The sequence below is a fragment of the Bos indicus genome, chromosome 2 (genome assembly GCF_029378745.1).
Source record: "Bos indicus isolate NIAB-ARS_2022 breed Sahiwal x Tharparkar chromosome 2, NIAB-ARS_B.indTharparkar_mat_pri_1.0, whole genome shotgun sequence".
NCBI classification, from domain to species: Eukaryota; Metazoa; Chordata; class Mammalia; order Artiodactyla; family Bovidae; genus Bos; species Bos indicus.
The window spans coordinates 13594494-13616458 of record NC_091761.1 but is presented as its reverse complement, the minus strand read 5'-3'; the positions used below and the strand labels follow the sequence as shown (position 1 = coordinate 13616458).

Below are 21965 nucleotides of genomic sequence, written 5' to 3'. Positions count from 1 at the left end.
AAAAGTACATCAACTCTTATTACTATTTAATGACTAAAATACCAAGAAAATACTATCAGGAGTGACTGGAACCTTTTTGTGATTAACAAAAATTAAAATAAGACTTACCATATCTAGCAGTAAATAAACAGATTCTCTATTTCGTGTAGTTGTTTTATCTGTCTCCTGGCCAATTTTCAGTAGACTGGAGGATGCAAGCTTAAAAGTATACATACATTTTAAGTAAATAAGTTTTTTTAAAATAAAACTTTCACTATATATTTATAGTGAAAACTTTCACAGTATATTTATCTTCAGTACGCTTCAACTTGCAACACATTTCAATAACAAGGTGAGCTTAGGTTCCATACTTTCAAGCAACAATTTAAGAGCTATTAAGGTATAAACAGACACAAAGATAATAAATGATACTGAAAAATTATTAGAATGATTTCCAATAATAATTATTGGAATAATAAATATTTGGTTAATCAAATATTTTTACTGGTCTTTAAAACTGATTTTTTTTTAGAACAAGTTAAAAAAAAAATAACCACAACAATTTAAATTCCTTTTTCTCTTCCCAACATCTGTATTAACTGTATTTCTTAATTTCTAAATAAGAAAATTTCACACTGAGTTTGAGTTAATACTACTACAGTGAGATTGACATTAGGTCTTGAATGAAGGAAATAAAATGAAAAAGAAAAATTTTAACTCTTAATACTGTTTTCTTTGAAATAGATGTTATTTTATTCTCCAATTAGTACTACATTTGCTTTAAAAATTAAAAAAAGAATTTTTAAAAGCTAACAGGATTTGTAACTTGAAAAGATGCAAATATTCTAGTGCTCTTATATCATAAGTGCGTCTTTTAAGTAAAATATGAAAAGGTATGCTGATACAGGAAAGAAAGAGCTACACTACCACAGAAACTAAGAGCAATACTTCATGAGGCTAGAGTCAGCATTACTACTTTCTTTTGGCAGTGAGTAGTATTCTTAGAGTTTGTCTCCATTCACAGACCTTCTCCAAATAAATGGAAATAAATAAAATATATCCTTTTAAAGGGAACATTCATCCTTTGCCTCTATCTTTCTTTGTTTTGTTTTGTTCTCTTTCAAACACTAGGCAAAATTCTAGAGCAGTCCAAACATCAGCTCAGAAAAAAAAGTCATATTGCAGAGCTCTAGAAACAAGAGACTGCTAAGCCAAAGGGGAAAAATGCTAAGCTAACTGCTCCTTGATTTTAATACCCTATTTTTACCTGTTTCTTCTTCCAAAAATAAATAAAGAGAATTTACTTTGTTACACCCCAAAGTTGTGATTTTTAATTTTCTCTATAAAAAAAAAAAAAAGTCATGAATTTTGCTTGATTATACATACCGCCAAAAATTCTTTAAGCCGATCTTCAATGCTTCCTTTGTGAATTGTAAACAAAGCTGCAGCGATCTGGTTGATGGCTTTGGCCAAGCAATGTATGTTGTTGCAGTGCCCTGAGAAAGTGCATATAGGGTTTGTGGTTTCTGTGTGACTCCAAAATATCAAATCTCTAATGACTTTATAATCTACATAAATAGTGGCATGATTAAAAACAGTTGGAGCATAACCTGCCTTGCCCTCTCTTCACTTTCATGAGAACTAGTGCTTTTAAAAACAGTGTAGAAGAGAGCAACAACCATTGCTGTATTAAACAGGCACATTTTCAAAAACCCCTAAAAGAAACCATACATCAGTTTTACACTGTTTTGGAAACTTATTAAGTGCTTAGCTGCTTTAAGAACATTTCCCCATTCAATCCTTAAAATAATCCTAAGAGTTGGATAGTCCCTTCACTATCCCCTGCCACATACACATGCAGGCACCCATAGGCTCACATGTATACACTTCATATGTGTATGTGAAACTGGGCTTAGAAAAAGAAAAATTCAGTCTTTTAAGATCACACATCTAGTAAGTAGCAAAACTTAATCCACTTCTTATTGTGTTAAAAAAAATGCACAATTACTTGAAAAGTACCTACTATATCAAAACTCATAACTCTCCCAATGACAAAACAAACTACTATTACCTTCTATAGCAGGGCTATACTGAGACATCACATTACTGGCCAGTGTGGGCAAAGAAACGGCCACAAACACCATGAGGAGGCAGGCAATTTTATATTCTTCTTCTGGACTTATGTTTTCTAAGGCAGAAAAATTACAAATAACATCAAGGTATTTCTTTCAAGATTAGTTAAGAGTTGATGATCTAAATCAGAAAAAGCACATTTTAATTTTTATGTATTTTACTCTCTATAGAGCTGATTATGATTTTGTTACAAGAAATATAGAATGCATAGAAATAATACACAATAGTATCAGCCATTATCAAGCTGTTAAGCATATTTCAAGGACATCTAAAAAAACAGTAAGGCAAAATTTCCTTTTTCTTTTTTAAATTGTAAGGTTACAGGACTAAAAATATATTTAGAATAACTGGAATCCTAAAATCTTCTACTTGATAACTAATAATAAATTATTTAATAGGAAAACTCTATGTTTCAGTATAGAAAATTTATCTCCTAACTTACTGTGCCAAATCATCCAAAAAACTTCATTTTTTTCCTAAAAGATATACATGTGATCTGATATTTACTATTAAAAAGATATAAATGTGTAAAAAAAACTGGATTTCTAACTTCTTCATTTTAGAAGACAGGAGGAACCAGTCATACATGAATATAAGTAACACTGTCCTAACGTTTTAATTATTTATTGTAAAATAATTTATCTAAAACATTTATTGTATCCATATACTAAAATCTGTGTGTTATCCAGGTACTTCACTTATCTGGCACCTGAGAGTCACTCCACTAACTATATATAATTAAGAATTTAACATAAGACAAGAGTCAGAATATATTTGAAAAATCTAGCTGATTATGACTATTCACAATAGCCAAAACATGATATCGATCCAAATGTCCATCAACAGATGAGTGGATAAAGATATCCATCAATAGATGAAGGGAATACTACTCAGCCATAAAAAAGAACAAAACAATGCCAATTGCAGCAACATGGATGCAACTAGAAATTATCATACTAAATGAAGGAAGTCAGAAAGAGAAAGACAAACATCATATGATATCATGTGGAATATATACCATATAATATATGTGGAATCTAAAACATGGGATGGGCTTCCCTCGTGGCTCAATGGTAAAGAATCTGCCTGCAATGCAAGAAACCCAGGTTCGATCCTGGGGTCAGGAAGATCCCCTGGAGAAGGAAATGGCAACCCACTCCAGTATTCTTGCTGGAGAATTCCATGGACAGAGGAGCCTGACAGGCTACATACAGTTCATGGGGTCTCGAAAAATCAGACATGACTGAGCAACTAACACTTTCACTTTCAAACAACAAGGTCTTACCATAGCACAGGGAATTATATTCAATATCCTGTGATGAATCACAATGGAAAAGAATATTTATGTGTATAACTGAGTCAGCTTGCTGTACAGCAGACTGGCACAACACCGTAAATCAATTATATACACTTTAATAAAAATTTTTTTAAACCTGGATGATTATAAAAAATACAGCCCTGGTAAATCAAGCTAGTCTCAATAATTATCCATGTGACTATAATTAACATATTGCGTAAGTGATGAAACAAAACTAATGTCAAATCAAAAAAGAACTGATGAACTTAGTCAAACACCATGTTACATCCAAGGAAGTAGGGGAAGGCATTTTAGTACCAGAAACAGATGAAACATTTTACTTTGTGGAAAAAACTAGAATTCTGAGTAAGACATTTTAAAGGGCTGATCTTAAAATATTTTAAATATTTACATAATAATGCACAGACTTTCTATGGTAAGTAGCTCTAGTCCAATTAAAATAGGATATACTTTCATATTTTTTATACATTTAAAAAATTTACATATTACGGTTTCTTTTTTTGGCTATGCCACAGCTTGTAGGATCTTAGTTCCTAACCACTGGACTGTCAGGGAACTCCCAAGACACCCTTTTCTAGACAACAATGTTTCTATTAGATGATTTCCATCAGCAGACACTTATTTTCCCATCTGAAAAATATCCTTCCCTTGATTTTACTCTTGCCTCTAGCTACTACAGTTTTATTTCTTTGCTCCCCTTTATACAGTAAAACTCTGCAAGAGAGTTGTTTTATACTCATTATTTCTAATTTCTTTTCTCCTATTTTCTCTTCAGCCCTCTTTAGTGAACTTTTTGCCTTTAGGACTCCACTGACACTGCTCTTGTCACACCTATTAATTCTACACAGCTGGCCATTTCCTTTCCACTCAAATGGAAGTGATTCTTTCCTGGTTTGTCTTCTCCTTCACACGCCCTTCCTTCTCAGTTTTTCTTTTGGTAGTTCCTCCTCTTCTCCCTGAACTCTTAAACATGAAGATGGCCCAGGACTCAGACTCTGATCCTCTTCACCTCTGCATACTAAATAGGCTTAATAACCTTATCCAGTCTTAATACTTAAATATCTAATCTCTGTGATGACGGTGCTATAACATAAGCTCCAGTAGACAAGGATCTTGGTATTTTCTGCACTGATATATTCCAACTACCAAAAAAATACACAAAAAAACTCACTGATATAAAGCAGACACTTGAACAGATAAGTATTACATCTATATTTGTGTTGCCCAGGTTATTTAATAAGACCACTACATAATTACTAATGTATTTTACCTGATTTTTGTGAGGAAAGAGCTACCACCAAGGCAGGATCAATCTCACAAGGCAATCCAGCAGCTGATGATAATTCATACACATTCATTGCAACCTAAAAAATATAAAAACTAGAGTAAGAAACATACCAACAAATTTCTGAGAAATCTCACTTTAGTAAGAAAAAATACAGAATGTTTAAATTCGAGTTGCCTATAAGAACACTCAATTCAGTCAGTTCCGTCGCTCAGTCATGTCCAGCTCTTTGCTATCCCATGACTCCCAGCACGCCAGGCCTCCATGTCCATCACCAACTCCCAGAGTTCACTCAAACTCATGTCCATCGAGTCAGTGATGCCATCCAGCCATCTCATCCTCTGTCGTCTCCTTCTCCTCCTGACCCCAATCCCTCCCAGCATGAGTCTTTTCCAGTGAGTCAACTCTTCACATGAGGTGGCCAAAGTATTGGAGTTTCAGATTTAGCATCAGTCCTTTCAATGAACACCCAGGACTGATCTGCTTTAGAATAGACTGGTTGGATCTCCTTGCAGTCCAAGGGACTCTCAAGAGTCTTCTCCAACACCACAGTTCAAAAGCATCAATTCTTTGACACTCAGCTTTCTTCACAGTCCAACTCTCACATCCATACATGACCACTGGAAAAACCATAGCCTTGACTGGATCTTTGTTGGCAAAGTAATGTTTCTGCTTTTGAATATGCTATCTAGGTTGGTCATAACCTTCCTTCCAAGGAGCAAGCGTCTTTCAATTTCATGGCTGCAAACACCATCTGTAGTGATTTTGGAGCCCCCCAAAATAAACTCTGACATTGCTTCCCCATCTATTTCCCATGAAGTGATGGGACCAGATGCCATGATCTTTCTTTTCTGAATGTTGAGCTTTAGGCCAACTTTTTCACTCTCCTCTTTCACTTTCATCAAGAGGCGCGTTAGTTCCTCTTCACTTTCTGCCATAAGGGTGGTGTCATCTGCATATCTGAGGTTATCGATATTTCTTCTGGCAATCTTGATTCCAGCTTGTGCTTCTTCCAGCCCAGTGTTTCTCATGATGTACTCTGCATAGAAGTTAAATAAGCAGGGTGACAATATACAGCCTTGACGTACTCCTTTTCCTATTTGGAACCAGTCTGTTGTTCCATGTCCAGTTCTAACTGTTGCTTCCTGACCTGCATACAGGTTTCTCAAGAGGCAGGTCAGGTGGTCTGGTATTCCCATCTCTTTCAGAATTTTCCACAGTTTATTGTGATCCACACAGTCAAAGGCTTTGGCATAGTCAATAAAGCGGAAATAGATGTTTTTCTGGAACTCTCTTCCTTTTTCCATAATCCAGCAGATGTTGGCAATTTGATCTCTGGTTCCTCTGCCTTTTCTAAAACCAGCTTGAACATCTGGAAGTTCACGGTTCACATACTGCTGAAGCCTGGCTTGGAGAATTACTTTACTAGCGTGTGAGATGAGTGCAATGGTGTGGTAGTTTGAGCGTTCTTTGGCATTGCCTTTCTTTGGGATTGGAATGAAAATTGACCTTTTCCAGTCCTGTGGCCACTGCTGAGTTTTCCAAATTTGCTGGCATATTGAGTGCAGCACTTTCACAGCATCATCTTCCAGGATTTGAAATAGTTCAACTGGAATTCAATCACCTCCACTAGCTTTGTTCATAGTGATGCTTTCTAAGGCCCACTTGACTTCACATTCCAGGATGTCTGGCTCTAGCTGAGTGATCACACCATCGTGATTATCTTGGTCATGAAGATCTTTTTTGTACAGTTCTCCTGTGTATTCTTGCCACCTCTTCTTAATATCTCCAGCTTCTGTTAAGTCCCTACCATTTCTGTCCTTTATTGAGCCCATCTTTGCATGAAATGTTCCCTTGGTATCTCTAATTTTCTTGAAGAGATCTCTAGTCTTTCCCATTCTGTTGTTTTCCTCTATTTCTTTGCATTGATTGCTGAGGAAGGCTTTCTTATCTCTCCTTGCTATTCTTTGGAACTCTGCATTCAGATGCTTGTATCTTTCCTTTTCTCCTTTGCTTTTTGCTTCTCTTCTTTTCACAGCTATTTGTAAGGCCTCCTCAGACAGCCATTTTACTTTTTTGCATTTCTTTTCCATGGGGATGGTCTTGATCTCTGTCTCCTGTACAATGTTATGAACCTCTAGAGAATTTAAAAAACTTGGCTGAAGAAGGAACTATACAGTACAACGAACTACGGTGAACAGCTGACTTAGTACTGTGTATGTGTTGCTGATTATAACTTTATACTATCAGGCCAAACAAAACTTGTGTATTTGCAGTGACAAATTCCAATAGAATCATTCTAAACCTATTATTTTTCTTGGAAACATAGGTGTAAGAGCAAGATCAAGCCAAAAGGTATGAGAAAAAAAAATGAATCAAAATTAATGACCTTATGTTTATGTCCATACTTTAAAAATTACCATAGTTCAGTGCCTAATCATGTTGTATATCTAAATACAGTAAATTCTTTATTAAAATAATTTTTAAAGAAGTACTAATTTAAAACCGTATAAAGCAAGTTCTAATGACTAGTGTTTTTTGGTATCACATATGGATCTCAAGGATATTCTGACTGCTCAACATTTCAGTTCAGAAACTACCTAAACAGGATCGCTTTTGATATTACAACAGCTTTACAATCTAATATAAATTTAACTGTAAAAACCCAGCTATAATACAAGGTTGAATATATTTAATTTTACAATGAACAAACAAAAAGTTCTCTGATAATACTAAAAGGAAGAAAAGGAAGAAATGAATACTTGGGGATTCAGGAATATTTCTTAGGAGATGGCAATTGAATCAGGCTTTAAGATAAATAGATTTCAAAAGGCAGAAATATAAAAAGCCAGGATTTTCATGAAGAATAATTACAGAGCAAATCAGAAAATGTGAGAAGGTACACAGCAAAATTTGGTCATCTTACAGGATCCGGATGAGAAGAGGGGAAAAGTAACAAAGTGAGGCGAGCAAGAGAAGGATGGAACAAGTGATAAAAGCCTCAAAAATAAATTTGAGAAAACAGCTGAACACCAGACAAAAAGTTTAGAAATAACTTTTTAAAGTCAAGGCTTTTCAAACTACACAAAACAAAATAATCTTTCTGAAACATGAAGATAATAATCTTTAAGAAATAGTAATCTTTAAGAATAATAATCTTTAAGAAACATGAAAATTTAGAAAATATGGATAAAATAGCTCACTTACTAGATGTGTGTGCATGCATGCGTCCTGAGTCCCCTCAGTTGTGTCCAATTCTTTGTGACCCTATAGACCATAGCCCACCAGGGTTCTCTATCCATAGGCTTCTCCAAGCAAGAATACTAGAATGGGTTGTCATGCTCTAGTCCAGGGGATCTTCCCAACCCAGGACTGAACCTGCGTTTCTTAGGTGGATTCTTCACACTAGCGCCACCTGGGAAGCCTGTTCTAGATGTGTAACCACTGGTAAATACTTGCTGTGATTCAGTCAGTGGCTGTATTTCGCTGCCAATAAATCTTCAAAATGAAGACTCATAAGGTTACTAACCTTTCTATTTAAAACAGGATATTAATTTAAAAATTATAACCCATAATTAACATCCTTTTATAAGACTTTTTAACATCAATTTTAAAAAGCTGAACTTAGCTTTATTTAAAACACAACAACTCTCATTTCATTGGTTTTTTCATTCTGCTTATGACCATGTATTGGAAAAGGAAATGGCAACCTACTCCAGTACTCTTGTCTGGAAAATCCCACGGACTGAGGAGCCTGGTAGGCTACAGTCCGTGGGGTGGCAAAGAGTCAGACATGACTGAGTGACTTCACTTCACTATGACCATGTATAAACAGCTATCAGTTTAAGGAAAAGGTGACTGACCTGCATCACCAAGAACGGCCTGGAGAGCATCAACCTGGGCCTCTGGTAATGATGGACAGTGAGAAGGTCCGGTGAGGCCAGCAGCATCCGTCTGTCCCGCCTGCCCAGTTTGCCCTCCGGCCACGGACGTGGTGGGGCGATGACCGGAAGCCCCTGGCTCCCTTCCCCTCCCCACTTCTTGTGTGTGTGTGTGTGGGGGGGGGGGGGGGTGTGTCCACCTCTGCAACCCCTGCCCCTCTCCTGGACAGTCTGCCAACCACCCACTCCTCCCGGAGGAGGGACTGAGCTACTGTGCACCTGGAAGTGGGGGTTGGGATGGGGGTGAGCAATCCCTCCAGCCCTGGGGAGCTCAGGAAAATGTGTGCCTTCACTTAAGCTTTCATTTGAATACTGTGATCTGGTTTTTATTTCAAAATATAAAAAAGCAAACCCAACTACAATAGCCTTTTCACCCTTCTTACACTTTGTAACCTATCCCAGTCTTGCCTCATCGCTCCTCTGACAGCACTCTGTTACTCATACTCATTTCATTCATATTGTCTGTTTTTGTTTTTTTTTTTAAGAAACTTGACATCAACTTGTCTATCTTTTTCTACTGAGTATATATATTATATAAATTATACATACACACACACACGTGTGTCAGGCTAACTCGTTTTAGTTTACTTTTTTCTCTGAAGCCCTGGAGTTCTACAAGAGAGATATTTTGAGACTGAAACACTTGTGTGCCTGGACTAGGAAGATGCCCATTGGGTTTGTATTTCTTTTTCATTTTGGCTTCTTCCCAAACCCCATCCATCCGGTGTTTCCCACTTCACATTTCTGGCTCTTATTTTTCTTTTTCTCCTTGTTTCTAAGCATTTGAAGACCCAACCGTGCTCCTAAATCTTGACTTAATTTATATAGTACAAATGTGTGGGAGACATGAGAGTTGGACTGTGGTTTTTGTTTTTTTTTTGGGGGGGGGGGTCTGTCTTGAGATGCAGATTGTGTCCTGAAAATGATGATTATATATGCAAAGCCTCCGTCCGCCCTGCCCTCCCTCTCTTCCACACTTCCCCACGAAAAAGTCACAGTGAGGCTTCCTGTAGGGAGCAGAGGGGCTGGAGCTGGCTTATAGAGGCCTGGGGCCCTGGTGTGAAGAGGAGGAGACTGAAATTCATGTCTTATGGCTATTCTGTTAATAAAACAGGTGTTGGTGGGTTTTTTAAAATTCTGTTTCTAAATAGAGGATTATACGCCTTTCTTTATTTTGATGGGGGTTGGGACTTGTGGCTTTAAAAAAAAAAAATCACTTCTGAGTAGGATGTGTATTTTTCTGTTGGGGTTTTTTGTTTGTTTTATTTTTTTAGAATCCTCCACAGCAACATGTGAGACCATGGAGTTAAAGAAACCCAGAGACCTTAATCAATTAATTGTACTGTTTGTGAATTTGTATAAATAATAACAAAGATCCTCTTAAAACATTTACATTCTTATAGTAAAAGGTTAAACTGATATTTATATAATAAAAGAGGAAATATGACATATGTTTTTTGAAAAAAAAAAAAAGGTGACTGATATTAACCCATTTTACATTGCTAGAGGTGATCAAGGAAGACCGACTTTCAAAATGCCTATATAGTATTTTGGTGCTGAGCTTTCAAAGACGCATTTTCAAAGGCAAAAATGTTAACACATTACTCTAAACTTTATAATAGCTTAGGATTTACTAAATTTCACTTCATATATAAGTTAAATATGCCATTTTAGAAACCGTAAAATACAAATAGAAGTTTTACTACCTTCATATCAGTTTCCCTTGGAATGTGATCCTTGAAATCTTCAATTGAACTGACAAGAAAAGGAATGTGGTAGGATAAGACCTAGGCAGGAAAACAAGCAATTATTTCTTAAAGGCAATCTCTAAATTTATGAAATGTTACCACTCAACTACTTTCAGCTTTCAAACAATTATTTTACTATTTTCAGATGATTTTCTAATGTACCCATTAATGGAATGCATTTGATGGCAAATTGAGTATAGTCAAAATGGAAAATGCGTTAATGAAGAAAAAGTTGGAAAAGTAGCATAATATCCAGGCAAGTTGGATCTCCTGAATTATATCACCAAAACAAAAAATAGTAACTACGATTTCTATATGCTTTATTTCACATAAACTATGAAAACTGGAATTTTAGTTATAATACTGCCAACTATAAATGGTAAAAGTTACTTTTAATTTCTGAGAAATTAAAAAGGACTATTTGGCTATAGAATATGTACTTAAAATGGCTTCTTACGTCTCTGAGTGCTTCCTGTGCCAGTGATCGGAAGGATAAAATTACACCAATTATTGTCATCCTCTTCAAGACACTGTCAACAGCTAAGTGTGAAGGAAGGAGAAAAGAGAAGAGAGTGAATTGGATTCTTTCTTAACCTTGGAAAAACTCTTTGTCATAAAAGCCCATGACAAAAGGCACAATTAAAAACAATTTGATTACAACAAATGATTAAAAAGGCAAAGGTATTGAAAGTTGATATTAAAACTAAGGAAATTACTGTTTACTTTCAGTGGAGTACACTGTTCTTTAAAATGGCTTAGATGGTTCATCAGAATCTTGAAATAATCCTGTAAGTAGCCTCCTGTATAATCCTATCACAGTAATCGTAGAGGTGGGAGGGAGGAGAAGAAAGACTAGGGAAAGAAAAAGCTGCTGATCAGAGTGGATCCTTAAAATCAAATGGCCCTGGAACTAGGAGATGCTACATGTTGAGGTCCCGAGTCCAGAAACAAAAAATAATTATGTAGATCATAAGCAATAAGACCAGGTTTCTGAAGACTATGAATGGATTTGATCATTTACATTTTGGTTAGAGAACATTATTCTGAAGTTTATTACCATTATATTCAAAATTAAAACTTGGTTAAATAAAATCAAGGGAAATTAGGATTAGAAGGATAAATACCTTCATTTTTAAAAAGCCAACATTTATTGAATTACTCCTCATACACAAGGCACTATACTATGTAATAAGAAAGCAGATACAAGTAGAACAATAACCTAGACCTTAAGTAACAATTTAAAGGCACTGTCAAGAAAACTAAGAAAACAGAATCCTATTTATATGAAACATATATACACACACACATATTTGTATATATATAACAAATTGCTAGACAGATGTATAGAGAAACTGTTAACTGCAGTTATACTTTTGAGCAGTAGGAATGAATTATTTTGTTTTGACTTCCTACCTCCTGTGGGGTTTGTTTAAATCTTTACCATAAGCATCTTTTATTACTACACATGAAAAAGCATAAAATAAACCAAAATGTGATGACAATCAAAATAGCAGTGTTAACAAAACAATGTAAGTCACAAATACAAATTCCACATGAGCAAAGTCCTATTAATCTTTTTATCTATAGGACTCAGCAGAGTGCCTAAGACCCAGAACACAAGAGGATGTTTAATGAAATAATTAGTCAAGAAATGAGACTAGGAAGTTGTTACTATCCAGAAAAGATGAAAGAAAGAGAGTAAAAGAAAAGATTCTCTAAGAATATGTCATCCAATTTATGGGCATTCAGGAGGAGTGAGAACAAAGGGGCATGCCAGTCTAAAAAAACAGGACAGGAAACCCAGAAAAAAGAATACAGAGAATAAGGCAAGCAATCAGAAAATAAGTAGTGTGATACAATCATATACTTCCCAAAGGATGTTACCCAGAATTTAACAAAGTTTGCAAAGACTGCATCTATAAATTCCTCTTAAATATGCACAATAACATATTAAAAGTTCTGAGAAACTTCACAGTAAGAAATCTTGTTTAATTTAGTTTCAATAAATAAAATAAATTTGTTCAAGTCACACAGAAATTCTGAAAAACTCAAAAGTTAATTGCAGACTGCCTCCCAATTCAGAGCTTTTTTGGTGGGGGGGGCCACAGTGTGTGGCTCGTGAGATCTTAGTTCCTCCACCAAGAACTGAACCAGGGCCACAGTGGTGAAAGGACCTAACCACTAGACCATCAGGGAACTTCCCAGAGCTACTTTTAATAAATTGCATAGCTTTCTCTTTTTAAGGGTATTTAAAAGAATATGTTAGCTGACTATGAAAATCAAACTGCTACAAAAGTACATCAATTTAGCACAAAGGTAAAAACGAGATTAGAGACAGAAGAGTATTCTGGAAAATAGTTCAACTCAAAGAGTAGCTTTCTCTATCCCCTAAGTAGATCACTCTTTAGCAGGCCTTTTATTTTTCCAAATCACAAAAAATATTTTGTTTCATTTCAACAAATAGGAGAGTTAAAAGTAATAGTAAACATGAATTGGACCTGCAGTGGGTTAGTTGCCTCTAACCAGATGATATAGTCAGAATGTTGTTTATTAGTATGAAATTCAGGCCAGTAAGGCCAGTTGGGTAGTCAAATGAGTATTTAAAAAACAAAGAAACATGAAAAATAAAAATAATAAGGATAAAGTAAAGCATACTAGAAAATATAAGTATACAGTAGACCAATGAAGAAAAGAGATCAGATAGGGATTTAAATAATAGTATTCATTCACACTCCTCTTCTGTATAATGCTACCAAGTCAATCTTTTTTGTTTTAAAATTTTCATTTCCTAAAGTTCCCAAGAGTAAACCTGACTTTTCCTCCTTTCAGTGTACAGCTCTAGGAAAAACTTTTAACATGTGTAGATCTACTTATCATCATCACCACAGTGACAACGTTTCATCACCTCCAAAACTTCTTTTGCTGCTTTCCCTCTAAAGCTATGGCAAAGGCTGATCTGCTGTAAAAGGCAACCTGAAATGTAGTTTAGTGGGACGTTTTTTTGCTTTTATTTACTTTTGGCTGCTCTGGGTTTTCATTATCGTGCATGGACTTTATATCTAGTTGCGACGAGTGGTGGCAACTCTTTGCTGAGGTGCTTGGGCTTCTCATTGCCGTGGTTTCTTTTGTTGGGAAGCACTTGCTCCAGGCATGCGGGCTTCAGAAGTTACAGAGTGTGGGCTTAGGAGTTGTGGCTCACAGGCTCCAGCGCACTGGCTCAATAGCTGCAGTGTATGGGCCTAGTTGCTCTATGGTATGTGGGCCCTTCCTCCCAGACCAGGGATCAAACCATGTCCCTGCATTGGCAGGTAGATTCTTAAATCACTGGACCACCAGGGAAGTTCCTGTAGTTTAGTTTTATATTAATTTTAATTAAATAAGTTTGTATTTTTAAAAGCAAGATAAGCTAGCCTAAAAAAGTGATTCTCTAAGTCATTTTATAGTTTTATAAAATTTGATATAGCTGCAAAACACTTAAAAGAAAAATATCAAAGGGGAAGTACATAAACTCTATCCATGTCTTTAATTTACTTCAGGATTATCTTTTATTTGGGAAAATAAACTCTCTGGTTTTCTCAAATATAGAAAGTATTTTATTCAGGATTTCACTAAGTCTTTAAAGTTGGAAAGGCTTTTAAATTGAATCAATAGGAAGTGTGACTTTTAGTTTTTAATTATAACTCTGAGTTCAAGGACAAAAAGCAGATGAAATTAACTGAAGTGGATCTAAAATAGTTAACTGGATAAACATACTTTAATAAACACTTAAGATTCACTGTTATTTCACAATATATCTCGAACAAAGAATCAGTATCAGGAAGATATGTAAAAAAAATTTTTAAGTTGGAGGCTCAGGTTTTCATGCAATGAATCCTAGGTTAGCAATACAAAGGAACAAGTTACTGATTCACATAACAAAGAGAGGTGAATCTCAACAAAATACACAAAAGAGTATACACTGTTTATACAACAGAACAGGCAATCTTAATTTATCATTTCTATGGTGATAGAAATGAGATCAGTCATTGTCAAGGGGTATGAAACTGACTACAAGGAATCATGAGTTTTCTGAGGTGAAGAGACTGTTCTTCCATGGGGCTGCAAAGAGTTGGACATGACTCAGCGACTGAACTGACTGACTGACAGACTGACGTACATCTTGACTGTGGTAATGGTTATGTGGATGTATGGCGGTGGTGGTTTAGTTGCTAAGTCGTGTCCAACTCCTGCAACCTTATGGACTGTAGTCTGCCAGGCTCCACTGTCCATGTGGATTCTCTAGGCAAGAATACTGGAGTGGGTTGCCAGTTCCTTCTCCAGGGGATCTTCTCAATCCAGGAATTGAACCCAGATCTCCTGCATTGCAGGTAGATTCTTTACCAACTGAGCTATGAGGGAAGCCCATGTGGATGTATACATCTGTCAAAAACCATCACACTCGTTCACTAAAATGCACATTTTACTTATACAAGCTATATCTCAATAATGCTGATTTTTAGAAAGTTACAGACCCAAAAGTTCAATCTCCTTTGGTCTAAATTAATGTAGATTAACTTATTTAATGGGTTCATGAGTTAACTGATAATGATATCAAATATTTAATATGTGATACTAAGAGTATGGTAAAAAAAAATTATGAAACAGATAAGCCATTCACTTAAAAGATCCTTTCACTGCTAAAATGTTCTAGTGAAGAATGCTTTTCATAACTTACTACTTGTATTTACATCTGAGCAAAAACTAATAAAGACTGAGTTTCAGGATCTTCTTAATTCTTATAAAAAGCATGAGTTACCCACACGATAATCTTTTAAAGAGGGCAGCCATCTGGTCGGGTTTGTCAAAGCTGGTCCGCATTTGTGTTAGCACATCAACATTCTCCACCACAAGTTTCTGAGAAAAAAAAAAAAAAACAAGAAAAGAAAGATCTTAGGTCAGGCACAGACTTCCTTATGGTTGATGAGACAAGAACATGCTTGGTAATTACAACTGGCAAGTAGAAAAAACGATATAGAAAATCCAGATGCTCTATGCTTTGTTTTTGTTATTTTCATTAAAAGAATCTTAAAATTAAATAAAATTAATGTTTTCCTTCAGCTTGCAAATTCAAAAGGGAGGAGTTCAGGAAAAAGCAATAAAGATAAGGAGTAGGATAAAGGATTATCTTATGCTTAGACACAGTACAGCACCTACAATAAAAAGCAGACACCAAAGTGGATATAGAAAGCAATAAATTCCAACCAAAACAAAAAGAACTTGCTAAAGTTAAAGCTGGCTAAAGATAGCCTAGAGCTCATCACTGGATGATATACATAAAAACAGAGGGAGAAAACCATAGGGGTAGGGTACCACTTCATAAAAATTATAAACAGAGTAAAGTTTCCCAGCACTAAACAGAAATGTCAACATCTACCTCCTCTTCCAAGACCACTGAGAAACGGGAAGAGAGGGAAGGGAGTGAAGGATAGCTAATTAAGAAAAGTACAACTCTAATATTAAAGAATTCTTTTCTTAAAAGCAGTACTGGAAAAAGTAATTTCATTTAAAAATTATAACTAAAACAAATATAATTAACTTTATTCTGGCAGAAATAATGGATCTGTATATTTGGAAAGCCTGGATATGTCAACTCAGCAGGTCTAGGTTTGGAGATGTTGCAAGCATACTGTTAAAATGCCACAGGAATTGTGTTAAAAACCAATGGCCGATGATAAGAGATTTAAGGGAAGCATAAAAAGACTATATGGAAAATCTATAAAAATAATTTTTCTTATACCAGTATGAATTTTATGTTACACTTTGGATTATTTTTGCTTTTAACTCATATTCAGATGATCAGTTCCAGTCACAACTGTTTGCTAAATTCAACCTCTACAGTGTCTAATTAGAGACACTGCCTGCTCTCTCTGAGGCCAATTCAATACTTGTCTCATCAGTCAATACACACTCAAATATATGCCCAAGCTCGACAGTGTTCATACATCTTGAACATAATATCATGTATCAGTGAATCACAGACAGCATTGAGTTTTAAATGCACCATTATTTTATGTGTCATTAAGAAAAAAACTCTAATAATTAAACTGACACAATATTTTCTAATCATATAAGACACATATAATTTCAGAAATACTAATATAGGGTAATTTTGTTTCAGAATCAATAAAACAAAATAGTATATATTTAAATAGATACGGTGATCATTTTTAACTTCCTCTACTAGGCAATTTACAAACAATCCCATTTACCCTGATCCAAATGAGGGAGGTGACAGTCCACAATTTCACAACTGAGAAAACTAAGGCTCAGAGAGGTTAGGTAACTTGCCCAAAGTTACAGATATTAAACAGTGGAATTTGAATTCAGGTATGTCTGATTTTAAAATCCATGTTCTTAAACTCTAAAGAAATGGTTGTTGATCTTCAGCGTGCATCAGAATGATCTGGAGGACTTGCTGGGCTCCAACCCCACAGGTCCTAATTTAGCAGGTCTTAGGAAGAACCAAAAATTGTGCGTTTTTAATTAAGATTCAAAGCAAGGCTGCCTCTGCTGATCTGGATACCATACTTTAAAAACAATCAGCATAAAGTATTTAATTGCACATTACTCTTGAAAAGCTAATGATGTCTCTTCCTGACAAAGTATAGTTTATATAAATTTCTTCTCTCTCTCAATTGCATCCTGAAACAGAGTTTTCTATATATTTAAAGCCATGATGAATGATTATCTCTGACAAAGGGCCCCAAAGCTGGAAAACTAATACTAGGAATTGTAACTAAATGATATGGAACAACCTGAGATTAATCAAGTGAAACAAATCAAGACTACTAAAAAAAAAATGCTGGTTTTCTGTTCTAAAGTGTTGAATTCTTGGCACAATTCATATTTAAATTTCTTACTTCATTTGAAAAAAAACACCTTCTAGGACTCTGAAGAACTACAGAAGAAATGATCTGTAAAATGTCAAAACAATTCTTCTAGCAGGACTGGAAGAAGAAATTGACTTGATGGGCACAACTCCAAATACCCCAAGAATTTTAGTAGGAATGCAGACTGGTTTTCTTCTACAGAAAGTAATAAATGCGTTTTATCATTAGTACACATGCGTAGTGTTGACTATGTCTCTGACATGATTTATTCACAACCATTAAATATAGAGGGGCTTCCCTGGTGGCTCAGCTGGTAAAGAATCCACCTGCAATGTGGGAGCCCTGGGTTGGAAAGATCTCCTGGAGAAGGGAACGGCTACCCACGTTAGTATTCTAGCGAAGAATTCCATGGACTGTATAGTCCATGGGGTCGCAGAGTCAGACATGACTGAGCGACTTCCACATTAAATACAAAGAAACTTTTCCTTAAATTTATTTTATTGGCCCACAAACTTATTCTGAAACAAAAAGGTCCTCAGCTAAAACAGAAACTAAAAGTCAATTAATGTACACTTAAAGATAAAAAGAAGATGCAGCCACATAATATTTATGTCAGTTTAAATATAAAAAAAAAGAAAATGAAAGCTAAAAAGTTACAGAACTATCTTAAAAATATTACAATCTCCCAAAACAATGTACTCATTAATTTCAAAAAAGATTAAAATGCTATATTGGCACCAATATGCTTTAACGTGCAGAGTGTGAGTTAACAATCTTTTCCAAAGAATATCTGATAATATCAGAAAGTAATGTAAATATTCATACTCTTTGATTCACTATCTGTAATTTTTCCTATAAAAATGTTCAAACAAGTATGTAAACCTCATGAAATGCTGATTAAATGTAGAAAAATCTCTATATATGTCTAAACTCTGCTTCTTCCAAAAATCCACTGAAATGAGGAAAAAAATTAAAAAGGCATAAATCTACAATAACAAAGGAAACAATAGAGGAAACAAGACCTAATGAGACAGCCCAACAAATTTCTAGAAGACGAAACCTGGAGCAAAGAATATGTAGAGGTGAGAAATTTGAGTAGTTAAGTTCTTTTAAGGGAGATAAAGCACAGAAGGCAAGTTAATGGAAGCCTTGGAACCTAGGGAGGGCTCAGAAATTGTAGGCAGTGGCATAGAAAGGAAGACTTCGATTTGATAACAAGAGGGTCATTATATGCCTGTCTGGGGCATCTTCCACACCCAACTTCTCAAGTGATGCTGACAAGAGGACGCTACATTCAGGAATATCAGGTAAAGAAGGTGAAAGACAAATTAAGCAGGATTCCTTTCCACTCCCACTTTGGGTAGGCTCTGTCTTGGGTTTTGATTATAGAGCTCCTTGCTCCACAAGACCACCAAGACTACAGCTGGATCTTACAAATCTTACTTCTAAATTAGCAAATGTCTTCACATCAAAAGTGGCTTCCAGGGGCACTTCCCTGGTGGTGTAGTGATAAGGATTCCAGGTTCTACTGCAGGGGGCACAAGTTGGATCCCTAGTTGGGGAACTAAGGTCTAGAAATAAACACCTCACTGTCTTTTTAGCTCTTCTTTAGAAGATGTCTGTCTTCCTTCCTTTCTTCCTACCTCTATCTAGCTCCATTTTTAAAAAAAAGTTGTCCTTAAGGTAAGAACTGACCTAAATAATCTAGCCTACCCGTACTGGAAGCAAAAATCTGTGTTATTTCTATTAATATAATTTTATAAACTCAGTATTCTAAGCAAAGTAATTTTACAGGACACTGAAAATGCCAAAATAAAATTAGAATCAGCACTGATAAACAAGTACGAGGAGATTTATCTCAATAAAATACAACAGTGTAAAACAAACTGAACTTGTCTATATGAAACACCATTATATTATGACCATAATATTTCTTATAGAATAAAATATAAGAATACACACTAAGTAGGCCTCAGTACACCGAGGCTGAGAAAACAAAGTTATGAATAATACCTCCAGTTCTTAATAATACACAAGTGGTTACATTCACAGAAATCTGAATTACAACTTGGGATTGGTAAGAATGATCTCTAAGAAAACCACTGTAAAGTGCTGTGCAATTCCAGATAACTAAATCCTTAGGACTAGCTTTGTTTTGCAGAAATCTAAATGATAACGGGCACAATGCTGGAAATGTAAAGCTTTCATATTTATGGCTGACCACATTAAGAACGCTTCTGAAAAATGCTTAACTAAATCATGATTTAGTGCTGAGAAGCAAAAAAATAAAAATATAAAGCTCCTAAACAGCAAAACATAACCATGTAGTTTTTCTAAAAGTCTTACAATTAATAAAATATGCAAGGTTTTATGAAGGTAAACTGAAAACTTATGTCAAGTAAGGAAAATCACAAAGAAGATTACTAAAATCAGAAGTTTTAAAGAAAAAAAGTTTTAGTATTATAAACCATCTTGGTTTTGGGGTATATTACATTTAATGAGAAACCCAAGTTAACTCACACTGATATATCTCCAAAGATAATAAATCTAAACTCTTACCCAAAAAGTTTCTTTTGACTAGCTTTTAAACTCAGGTTTAATACTATCAAATATCTGAAAAAGAACCCAGCCAAGAAATAACACGCGAGTCAGAAAACCCATAGTATTCAAAAAGAAGTCAACATTATTTATAGTATTATTACATGAACTTTAAATTTTAATATCTAAGAAAATACTGTCACTCCGATATAAAAGAGAAATGTTAAAACATCAGCTTTTACCATTTAAAGAATAAGAATATACTTGATAACATTAACAATTAAGGACATAGCTAAGACAGTTAAGTTTATAAAAAGATTACTAAGAGACCATGAGAAAAATCTGAACTCAAAAAAGATCCAAAAATAATGAACAATAACAAGAAAAATTATGAAAATAATAAAGGTCTAAAAAACAGTATCATACAAAATATAAGATGTGGAAAACCAAATAAACAAAAGGGACCTAATTAAACTTAAAAGCTTTTGCAGGGCAAAGGAAACTATTAATAAACAAGATTAAAAGACAACCCTCAGAATGGGCGGAAATGGGAGAAAAAACCCTGCAAATAAAACAACTGACAAAAGATTCATCTCCAAAATATATAAGCAGCTCATACAGCTCAATATCAGAAAAACAAACAGCCCAATCAAAAAATGGGCAGAAGACCTTAACAGACTTTTCCCTGACATACAGATGGCCAATAAACCATCTGTATGTCTTGTATATACTAAGATTAACAGATGCTCAACGTGACTCATTTTTAGAGAATACAAATCAAAACGACAATGAGGTATCACCTCACACCAGTCAGAATGGCCATCATCAAAAAATCTATGAATAATAAATGCTGGAGAGATGTGGAGAAAAGGGAACCCTCCTACACCATTGGTGGGAATGTTACACTGATACAGCCATTATGGAGAATAGCATGGAGATTCCTTAAAAACAAACAAACAGGAATAAATCTACTATGATCCAGCAATCCCACCACTGGGCATATACCCTGAGAAAATCACAATTCTGAAGACACATGTACTCCAATGTTCACTGCAGCACTATTTACAGAATAGTCAGGACATGGATGCAACCTAGATGTCCATCAACAGATGAATAGATAACGAGGTAGTACATACATCCAATGGAATATTACTCAGCCATAAAAAAGAATGCATTTGAGTCATATCCAGTGAGGCAGATGAACCTAGCATCTATTTTACAGAGTGAAGTAAGTAATAAAGAGAAAAACAAATATTGTATATTAATGCACAAACAGGGAATCTAGAAAAGTGGTTTTGATGAACCTATTTGCAGGTAAGGAATGGAGACTCAGATGTAGAGAAGGGACTTGCGGATGAGAGTCCGCAAGGAGAGAGTAGGATGAATGGAGAAAGTAGCGACATACATACACTGTCATTTACTAAACAGATAGCTGGTGAGAAGTTGCTAAGAACACAGGGAGCCCAGCCTGGCACTTTGTGATGACCCAGAGGATGGGATGGTAGGAGGAGAGGAAGGCTTAAAAGAGGGGGTGTATGTATAATTAAGGCTGATTTGTGTCCTTGTACAGCAGAAACCAACACAACATTATAAACCAATTTTCCTTCAAATAAAAAATAAAAAAAAAAAAAAGTCAATCTGAAAGGACAACATACATTTGTTATGGCTTCCCTGGTAGCTCAGCTGGTTAACAATCTGCCTGGAATGCAGGAGACCCCAGTTTGATTTCTGGGTCAGGAAGATCCCCTGGAGAAGGGATCAGCTACCCACTCCAGTATTCCCGGGCTTTCCTGGTGGCTCAGATGGTCCCCTGCAAAGCGGGGGCCTGGGTTTGATCCTTGGGTCGGGAAGATCCCCTGGAGAAGGGAACAGCTACCCATTCCAGTATTCTTGCCTAGAGAATCCCATGGACAGAGGAGCCTGGTGGGCTATAGTCCATGGGGTTGCAAAGAGTTGGACACCAATGAGTGACTTTCATGTCATACATTTGTTAAAACCCACAAGATGCACAAATCAAGACAGAACCCTAATGTAAATTTGGGACTTCAGGTGATGATAGTATGTCAATGTAGGTTCACTGATGATGACAATATGTACCCACTCTGATAGAGGATGTTGATAACGGCGAAGGTTATGCACATGTGAAGCAGGGCA

General features: G+C 35.6%; 1 protein-coding gene across 4 annotated transcripts in view; it reads right to left on the bottom strand.

Moving 5' to 3' along the window:
- NCKAP1 (NCK associated protein 1) overlaps positions 1 to 21965 on the bottom strand; it is a 105750-nt gene that overhangs the window by 3809 nt on the left and 79976 nt on the right. For all 4 annotated transcript variants that reach the window (XM_070802611.1, XM_070802606.1, XM_070802616.1 and 1 more), the window contains 7 exons: positions 15204 to 15297; positions 10862 to 10944; positions 10363 to 10443; positions 4701 to 4794; positions 2051 to 2167; positions 1366 to 1475; positions 109 to 198 (listed from right to left, as the gene is read on the bottom strand). In XM_070802611.1, the coding sequence (XP_070658712.1) occupies positions 109 to 198; positions 1366 to 1475; positions 2051 to 2167; positions 4701 to 4794; positions 10363 to 10443; positions 10862 to 10944; positions 15204 to 15297 (669 nt within the window). The remainder of the gene's footprint in view (positions 1 to 108; positions 199 to 1365; positions 1476 to 2050; positions 2168 to 4700; positions 4795 to 10362; positions 10444 to 10861; positions 10945 to 15203; positions 15298 to 21965) is intronic.